The sequence below is a fragment of the Mus pahari genome, chromosome 6 (genome assembly GCF_900095145.1).
Source record: "Mus pahari chromosome 6, PAHARI_EIJ_v1.1, whole genome shotgun sequence".
Lineage (NCBI taxonomy): Eukaryota > Metazoa > Chordata > Mammalia > Rodentia > Muridae > Mus > Mus pahari.
Genome location: NC_034595.1, coordinates 100048433 through 100058474, shown reverse-complemented (window position 1 = coordinate 100058474; position 10042 = coordinate 100048433). Strand labels below are relative to the sequence as shown.

Sequence of the window (10042 nt, the reverse complement as noted above, 5' to 3'; positions counted from 1 at the left end):
TGTGTGTGTGTGTGTGTGTGTGTGTGTGTGTGTGTGTGTGTGACGCTGATGCCCTCTTCTGACCTCTCTTCCTGACTTCTCCACACTGCAGGAACATGGTGCACATACATAAATACAGGAAAAACACTCACATATATGACATGAATCTTCTTTAAAACACACGGGGTACAAAAATAAAATGGCTCCTCTGGATATGAAAGGTGTCCTTCGCAGGTGGCAGAGAACCTAAAGAGCTTTGGGATTAGCCACGCTGTGGCTCCCACAACGGCACCACACCAGAGCAGGAGCTGTCGCAGTGCTGTGGTGACACCAGCTTCCACCCCTGTGCACACCTGCCTCCCGGGCCACAGAGGCCATGGAAGAGGATGAGGTCACCTCTGGTCTCCTCCAGCATGAGCCACCAACCACCTCAAGTGAGATCAGGTCCCGGCCGTCCACTACCAGCTACCTCCCCACCAAACAGCCCCAGTGGGTTTTCCTACAGGCCGTCCCAGGCCCCGCCAAACACCACAAGAGAACTGAAAAGAAAATTATAAAGAATAAAAATGAAAATGAGGGACTGGAGAGATGGCTCAGGGGGTAAGGGTGCTGCTGCTCACGCAGCCCCAGCCCGGGTGGACCCAGCCCAGACCCCAGTAAAAATGCTGGCCTGGTACTGGCTGGGAATGCAAGCAAGGTGGACCCCTGGGGCTTCCTAGCCACAACTGGCTCCAGGTCCTGACTCAAGGGAATAAGGTAGAAAGGGACAAACATCCTCCCCTCTAGTCAACACACAAGTACGCGTGTGTGTCTGCCATACTGCAGCTCCTGCCTCTTCCACCGCGCTCTTTGGATTTTAGTTTTTACTTAAAATAATGCATGTGCACGCGCACATCCGCACATGTAGATGTGCGCATGTAGGGGCCGGAGATCCGCCATGAATGTCATTCCTCAGCAGGACATCCACCTTGTTTGTTTGGAGACCATGTCTCCCACTAGCCTAGGCTAGGCTGTGTGGCCAGTGAGTCATGGACAACAGGACTGGCTGCCTCCACCTCCCCAGCACCAGGGTTGTAAGCCCATCCACCACAGCCAGGATTTTTACTTGGGCTCTGAGAGTGCACTCAGGGCCCCAGGCTGTCTCCCCGGCCCCCATGTAACTGACCAGGCTGTCTCCCCGGCCCCCATGTAACTGATCAGGCTGTCTCCCCGGCCCCCATGTAAATGACCAGGCTGTCTCCCCGGCCCCGCATGCTTGCTTATTGACACAGGGTATTCTGTAGTCCAGATGGGCCTCAAATTCACTGTGTAGCTGAGGCTGGCCTTTAACTCCTGGTTTTCGGCCCCCACCTTCCAGATAATAGGATTATTACACACATAGATCACCATACCCACTAACTTTTAATTAATTTGTTGGTTAATGAATTAATTTTGAGGCAGGGTCTTATGTAGCCCCGAGGAGTCTAGAACTGGCTATGTCAATTAGGCTAGCCTCAAACTCATAGAACTTGCCTACCTTTGCCGCATGAGTTCTGGGATTAAAAGTGTGTAATACACTCAGCATTTTTCTAAAATTTAATTAAATTTTTTTGTTGTTGACTTTTTTTTTTTTCTTTTCTCTAGACAAGCTTCCTCTATATAGTCCTGGCTGTCCTGGAACTCATTCTGTAGACAAGGCTGGCTTTAAACTCAGACACCCGCCTGCCTCTGCCTTCTGAGTGCTGGGACTAAAGGTGTGGGCCACCACATACAACCTGCTGGAGTTTGTTCTTTCCTTCTGTCATGTGGGTCTGTGGGGCTCAGGTGTCCAGGCTTATCAATAAGCACTCTCCCCTGGGTCATCAATAAGCACTCTCCCCTGGGTCACTAGGCTTGACGGCAAGTGTCTTTACTAAGCCTCCCGGATCCCAACTCCGCATTTGTTTAAAGCACGTTTAACCTTTGCTTTCTTCCCATCTCAGCTTCCCCATTCTGACCTCTGAAGGTCCTAAATGTGGGGGTCAGAAGGGTTTTTTTATAATATATTTTTATTTTATGTGCATTGGTGTTTCACCTGCACGTATGTCTGAGGAGGTGCCCAATCCCCTGGAATTGGAGCTACAGTTGTAAGCTGCCATGTAGGTGCTGGGAATTGAACTGTGGTCCTATGGAAGAGTAGCCAATGTTCTTAACTACTTACTGAGCTATCGCTCCAGCCCCAGGCCTCCTGCTTGTATTTCTACTTAGACCTCTGTTGGTGGTTTCCAGGTTTTCTTTCTCTCTTTTGGTTAAAGCTGTTAATGATCTTTTGAAGAGTTCCAGAGTTAAGCTGGAATTTAGTTGTAGAGATCTTTTTTAGATCAGATGTCACTTGAAGAGATAGACCTGGGGGCCGGTATTCAAAGATGTGTTAGGCATTTCGTAAAGGCTGGGGTAGTCAGACCAGCAGGTTGGCTGGGTTCCTCCAGCATGGGCCGGTGGTCAGCTGCTCAGCACTTTGTTCATCTTGAGAGCGGTGCCTGGAGTTGAAGGTGAGATGGGAGGCTGCCCTTCCACATGAAAAAAGAAGTGAGAGCAGCCAGGTTGCCCCCAGGTGCTGTCCAGGGGCATTGGGGACAGCATAGGTCTGCACTGGCTGTGCTGTTGTACTGGTCTGCTTGTCCCTAAATGCCTGGGCAGCTTTGTAGTCAGTAAGACCTTAAATGTGTCATTGTCCCTCTCGAGTGGTACTGCCCCAGAGTTCGTAAGTATTGTGCCACAGCATTAAATTAAGGGCCACATTGTTATGTGGTTCCAGGCTACATCCCTGGTTGTTGCTTGCTTCCTTTGGACTTACATATACCAGGCAGTTTAGGTAAAGACATTTAAGATAGGCATGGTGGCATACAACTGTAGTCCCAGTAGTTATCAGAAGCAGGGGGATCATCATGAATTCAGGGTCTGGCTGGGCTACATAGTGAGACCCTTGTGTCCAAAAAGAGAAAGTCCACGCTTTCTCTCCCGATGGGCGGGCAAGGCTCTGGGTTTCACCTTGGCTCCTCTTGCCAAAGGAAGAGTCTGAAGGGTAAATGTGTCAGAACACTTGGTTGGTGCTGTTTAACAGTGTGTCCCTCTGCCCACATTGCCACCGACTAGTCACCTAGCTGTGGGTTTCTACAGTGCTGGGTATTAAATTTAGGGCCTTGTGGATGCCACACTGGCACACAGATCTTGAGCCACTTCCCAGCCTTAGTTGAACTGATTTAAGGGAAATTTCTTTTTAATGATTCATGGCAGTGAGTTGTATCTCAAGAGTGAGAGTTCCTAAATACCAAAGCTGTTTGTGTTCATTTAAACATGTATGTATGTATGTATGTATATATGTATGTATGTATGTATGTGCATGTGCTTGAGCTCACATGTGTGTGCATGTGGAGGCTAGAGGACAACCTGTGGGCATTGGTTCTCTTCATCGTGTGGGGTTTGGCGCTTGAGCTCGGGTCCTCCGGCTTGGTGGCAGGTGCCCTCATCCGCTGAACCATGTTACTGATGTTTGCTCTGTCTGGTCAGATAGGCTACATGATTACTTATGGGGTAGCATTAAATTAAGGCTGCTGCTTAATAAAATATGATTGAAACAAAATTTGATTATTTCATTTAGTTAAATGTGCAAATGCCTATGTGCACTCTTGTTGAGTCTGTGGGCTGAGTCATGTGACCTTTGCCTCCATTTCTTCATCAGCAGTAACTGTGTACAGCTAGCGTGAGAGTTAAGTGAGGAAAAAGTGAGGTGAGGGTTAGCGTTCTGAGGGGAGCCTCAGGATGAGGCGGGGGCTTTGCTTCACCAGGGAACCTCATCCTGCTCTCTTTGCTGTCCCTCCCCTCCCCTCCCCTGTCCCTTTTCTTCCCTGCCTGTTTTCTTGACTCCTTTTTTCTTTCTTTCTCCCCCTTGTCCCTTCCTTTTCTTTGTGAGACAGGGTGTCATGCGGTGTAGGGCTGGCCTATGATTCATAAGCTCCCGCTGTAGCCTCCTGAGTCCTGGAGTTACAAACTTCTCTGTACATTGAGCTTCTTTATTTAAAAAAAAAAAAAAAAAAGTTTAAGCCAGGCGTTGTAGCGCATGATTTTATTGTGCAAAGGCAGGTGGATCTGTGAGTTCAAGGCCAGCATGGTTTACTGAGCTAGTTCCAGAATAGCCAGGCAGGCTACTGTCTATACAGAAAAACCCGGTCTCAAAAAACAAAAAAAGTTTAAAATTTGTATTTATTTGTGTATGAGCGTATGCCTTAGCTGGCTCTGAATGATGTTGAAGTGTCTGGGAGAGGAGGAAGGGACAGCTTGTGCAAAGCCCCTCAACAAAGACAGCAGAAGCCAGTGTGTCTGTTACAGATGAGCTTGGGAGTTAGGCGATAGAGTCTTGACATGTGGTTAGAATAGATGGGAGGCTTCCAAGACCGCACTAGGACTTTTTTCTTGTCTTCTGAGAACAGTAAGGAACTATTGATGATACTTATGGGCGTGGATGAGTAAGTAAGGGAGATGATGGAGTTGCCCTTTATAAATGATTTGGTTTTGTGCTGTGGAAAGTAAATTGGAAGAGGGCCAGCATGAGCCCAGGTAAGCTGATTAGAAAGCATTTGCATGGTCCAGGGAAGTGATGCTGCAAGCTTGGGCCAAAGTGATAGCAGCAGAGATAAAGAGAGGTGGAGGGTTGACTCCATGGCTACGTAGGAGAGATGGTGGGCAGGAGGAGATAAGGGTACTTTGGGAGTAAGGGACCTTCCAGCAGTTACTGGATGGCAGGCATCCATGGCACTCGGGGCAGTCTGTGCTAAGACTTGACAGTCTAAGGGGAGGCAGGAAGGAGATCTGGAGGGTGGCACAGGGTCACTAGGTATGAGGATGGCCTTCTGCTCCTGGGGTGGTGGAGCTAGCAGGCTAGACCTCTGGACAAAGTGTGTGGTGGCAGGCAGCTGTGCGGTAAGGCAGTCTTTAGGAACCTTCTCTAGACTCTTTCCTATCTTAGCTCTGCCCTCTTCTTAGGAGGCTGGCACAGGCCATCTCAACTAGCCGGGAGGCGGAATGGAGGCTGGCTCCTGGGACACACGTGGCTGCCCTTGTCTGTAGAAAATTGACTTTGATGTCAGTAACAGTAATGAAGCAACCACAGCGCAGGCCGGCCGCTGGTCTCATCCTTCTGGGGATTTGTGTTTTGGCTTAGCCCCCTATTCTTGCTCTGAATTTTGGCTAGTTCGGTATAGGGTTGAAGGTATGAGAGAGACTGCGTGTGACCCAGAGGGAAACGGGCGGGAGCCCGGCCGGCAGGTCGCAGTGCTGTCACTTGCTCCTAGGCTGGTCTGTTTACTTCTCAGCCCCAAAGTAGGTTGTTAGTGATGGGCAGCTCTTAACCAGCGCAGTAGCCTGGTGGTAGTAGTGGTTGTGGTACATTCCTTTGATCCCAGCTACTGGGGAAGCTGGCGAGTTGGAGGCCAGCTTGGGCTTCATGGAGACTGTCACAGAAGCGAAACAGTCCAAAGAAAGTGGCACTTGGCTGCACGGAGAGAAAACCCTTTAGTGTGGGTTGCCGATGCCCCCCTGTGGCTGCCTTTGGTTCTACACTTTTGCTCTGCTCTGTAGTTCAGTCTCTGTGAAGGTGGTAGAAAAACATGTAGACCATTCTTAGGCCTCTTTCTGGCCTTTTTTTTTTGTCATGGTCCACATCCTTCCTGATTGCATTTGATCCTTGGTCCTCCTGAGAAAAAAAAACCAGCCCTGTTCATGAGGGGTTATGACCGTGAACCCAGACGCAGTCTGCAGACTGAGATTCGCAGCTCCTGCTGCAGGAGCCCGTGGAGAACAGACCCGACCTGGGTGCACTGCTTGTTTTTCTAATGTCCATGAGGTGGCACTGTGACCTTACTTTGGTTTGTTTTTCTTTGCAGCCAAGCTCTCCTCCAGGAAGTGAAAATGTGGTGCCCCGAGAGCCACTGGTGAGTATGAAAGAGCGGAGGAGCTTATGGCTGCGCCTCGCATCAGCGGCCTGCGTGCTGGGAGGCAGGACCTGGCGACCCTTGCCCTTGCTTGTGACTTTTGCTTATCAGGAGGGAGTGACAAGACCTCTTTGGAGCACCCACCCCGACAGTCACATGGCACTTTGTTTGCTGCTGGTGGTAGGACTAGATGACAGCAAGGTTGCTGCATGTCAGCTTCACATTGTCAGAAACCTGAAGTAGCTAGTCTTTGCTTCTCAGGGAAGCACCCGGGGTGGGGGGCCCTCTAAGGAACAGGTAAGAGGAAGGGGTTCTGGGGTTGCCTGGTCTGTGGTTCTGTCTGTGATAGGAGCCACCCATGCTATTGTAGATTCTTGATAGGAAGGAAACCTACTAAGGGTTGAAGGGCCTTTTCTCTTTTTAAACAAGGAGGGCCACCCTCTGTAGCTCAGTCTGTCCTTGAACTCACTATGTGGCCTAGGCTGGCTTCATGCTCACAACAGTTCTCCTGGCACAGCTTCACACTCGCAGCAGGGAGAGGACAAACACCACCACTTTCAGCTAAGTCACTCTCTTTGTGGAGTGATCTGAGCCAGAGTCCCTGCCTGTCTGCCTGCCTGCCTGCCCTGTTTTCATTGTTTGGCATTTCAGGACTTGATGTCAATCCCGTGGGCTGGGTAGTAAGACCGGTTCTGTGCAAACCAGCTCAGTTTTAGGGGCGCGCCAGCATTGCGTTTACCATTGCCAAGCCTTTCCTGATTTGGTAGCTGGTGAGAATGGGGCGGTCTGCCCAGGCTTTGTTTCCGCAACCCGGGCAGTCTCCTGCCTTCTTCACTCTTCCCTGGCCGAGCTGGAGAGGGTGACGTGAAACCCTTGGCTGCGATGAACAGGGCCAGGTTCTAGCATGTTCTAAGGCTTTCTAGGCAGAGGGTGAGATGGATCTGGCTGCAGATGGGCCCAGAGGACCCAAGTACCTCCCAGACGCCTCCAGGGGGAGTGGTGCTGTCATTCATGTCCCCTCTGTCCCCAGCGATGGGCTCATCCCAGCATGTCTGTGGTACTTCTCTCCACTCTAGCTTTGCCTGGCTCTTCATAGGACGCTCTGTTCTGCCAGGCCTGTGCGCTTGCTCTGTGGCCTGCCTCCAAGCCTTTCAAAGAGAAGCTGTGACTTTCACTGAAGTCCAGACTGAACACAGCGGTCCGTTTCTATCCCTTACTGCTGTGGGCTCTTTTGAAACTCTCTGATTTGGCTTTCCATCTTCAACGTGAGGCCAGGCTGTCTTTTGGGGGCACAACTGGAAAAGCTCTGTGGAAGCCTGGAGTCTCTGATGCTGGCTGACGCCTGGGTTGGGGAGCCCTGCAGGCCTGTGCTGGGTAGGATTCTGAATGTGGCTCCTTCCGTTGTACCACATCTGCCTGCTGCCTGGTTATGTTATTTCTTTCTTTTCTGGGAGCCCCTGAGCAGTCTTCAAACCCTGGTAGCCTGTGATCGTCCAGAGTTCAGACTCATTCTCTCCAGGCCAAGTCTACAATTACCTTATATTTAATTAATATTTTTTCTCCTCTTTACGTACTTACTGCATAATTGCTCAGAGGAAAGAAAACACATAGCAGCAATTTATATATATATAAAAAAAACAATAATTAAAAAAAAACCCGAAATAAACTCCCATCTCATTTGGGCTGATCCTGTGAGTTGGGTAATTAGGGCCCTATTAAAAGGTAGACCCTTTCTCCTTCCCCCCTCCTTTTTTATTAATTTTTTTATATTAAACTCCCACAGTCTCTCAGTCATGCCCTTATTGCTTTTGGCCAGCCATTTGCAGCAGCCTGATTAAATGAGGGCACCAGCAGAGTTGTATGGTCTTGTGTGAACAACTCCTTCCTCTCGGGAGTGGTGGCAGGAGGGTGTCGGCAAAGGAGCCCATAGGACGCTGGCTTGTGGGGCAGACCAGGGGTACAGGTTGAGCACCAAGAGAGCTCTTGGCAGCTGTGGGCCGGCGACTGCCCAGATGACCATCCCAGGGTGCTGGTGAGGCAGTGGGCACAGCTGAGTGCACAGGGGTGTGGTTTGGAAGCACTCAGTGCTCCGATCCTTCAGCAGGGAGGGAGGCTCTTGAGGCCCAGCGTGCTGGCTGCTTCCTGGGTGCTTAATCACAGCACCAGCACCAGAGAATCAAACAAGCCTTGTCTTTTAAGTAATTCGTGTGTTTTATTTGGGTGAGAAAAGGCATTTGTATACATGAAACAATTAGCGAAAAGGGAACATTGTATGTAATTTGAGGAAACTCCACAAGGTTGTGTATAATTTGGTGCAGAATTGCCTGGCTGTGAGTCTGAGAGGGCCCTCATGCAGAGGAGGAGGACGGGCGGGCGGGGACTCAGGGGTAGTTTCTAGACTATCTGGAGCTAGGTCTTGAAGAACATGATAGTAAAGTTGTGTTTATTTATTTATTTATTATATGTAAGTACACTGTAGCTGTCTTTAGACACTTCAGAAGAGGGAGTCAGATCTTGTTACAGATGGTTGTGAGCCACCATGTGGTTGCTGGGATTTGAACTCCGGACCTTCGGAAGAACAGTCGGGTGCTCTTACCCACTGAGCCATCTCACCAGCCCAAGTTGTGTTTATTTTTAACTCGTTGCAGTGTTAATTTTTTTTTTTTTTTTTTGAGACAGTGAAAGTTTTTAAGAATGAGGGCAGCTGGGCACATGGTGCACACTTGTAATCCCACACTAAAGAAGCCGAAGTCGTGCGTTCAAGGTCACCTTAGAAATACATGGGGGAAGTCTGTGCTTGGGCCACTCAGAGGCAGAGCACTCGTTCAGCGTACGGGAAGCCCTGGTTTCCACCTCAGAATGAATGGGTGCACAGGACAGCTTGGCTCTAGTCCTGCTTGGATGCTGACAGGGATTGGGTAGCCTGAGACTGCCCTCCAGGTACCTGGTTTCTCGTTATTTGAAGTAAGTGGTAAGTAAGGTTCAGTTTGCACATCTGCTCATTTGTCTCCACTGTTTCTCAGTAGTCAGCCACACCATTGGCAATCCTATGCGTTTGGTTCAACTAGAATTTCAGCTTCTTGCTCTTGGACACCAAATTCTTTCTCTCTAATGGGTGAGTCTCCTGCTCTCTTTGCTGCCTCTGGTTGTAGGTATAATTTTTTTTTCCCATTTCTTTATTATTCACTTCCTTGTTTTGATGCAGTGTCCGACTCTGGCTCAGCCTGTCTGTCCTTATGTGGCCTCCTCCTGCCTCTGCCTCCTGAGTGCTGATGACAGGCGTGTGCCACCCACCCTCCTGGCTTTGTTTTCAGTCCTTGCTCCCTGCTTCCTTCCTCCACAATAATCCAGAGAGGATTTCTACCTTGTCAACTTTTCTAGATTAGCACCTTTTCTCACTGCACACTGTACTTGACTGAAACTTTTCTAGATTAGCACCTTTTCTCACTGCACACTGTACTTGGCTGAAACTTTTCTAGATTAGTGCCTTTTCTCACTGCACACTGTATTTGGCTGAAACTTTTCTAGATTAGCGCCTTTTCTCACTGCACACTGTACTTGGCGGAAACTTTTCTAGATTAGCGCCTTTTCTCACTGCACACTGTACTTGGCTGAAACTTTTCTAGATTAGCGCCCTTTCTCACTGCACACTGTACTTGGCTGAAACTTTTCTAGATTAGCGCCCTTTCTCACTGCACACTGTACTTGGCTGAAACTTGCTGTGTAGAGTAGGCTGGCCTTCCTTCTCTTGCCTCTGCCTCCAAGTGATGGAATTGCGGTTCTTGACCATCATCTGAACATTGTGTGTGTGTGTGTGTGTGTGTGTGTGTGTGTGTGTGTGTGTGTGTGTGTTTTGGTCCTAGTGTGCCACAGCACTTGTGTAGAGGTCAGAAGACAATTTTTGGGAATTGATTTTCTTGTTTCTTTCCTCATGCAGGTTGTGGGGATTGAACGCAGGTTGTCAGGCCTGGTAGCAGGTACTTTTACCTATTAGGCCATCTCAGTACACTGAGCTCTTACAGGAAAAGATGCCCTACCGTTGTGGAGCTGGTGGTCTCGGTATAAAAGTCCTCCTTGTAGCCTTTGGCTCTTGCTTCTTTTTTTTTTTTTTTTTT

The 10042-nt window shown here is 49.3% G+C and overlaps 1 protein-coding gene across 1 annotated transcript in view; it reads left to right on the top strand.

The window, feature by feature from the left end:
* Pex14 (peroxisomal biogenesis factor 14) overlaps positions 1-10042 on the top strand; it is a 137107-nt gene that overhangs the window by 13163 nt on the left and 113902 nt on the right. The window contains exon 2 of the mRNA XM_021200296.2: positions 5880-5927. Coding sequence (XP_021055955.1) covers positions 5880-5927 — 48 coding nt within the window. The remainder of the gene's footprint in view (positions 1-5879; positions 5928-10042) is intronic.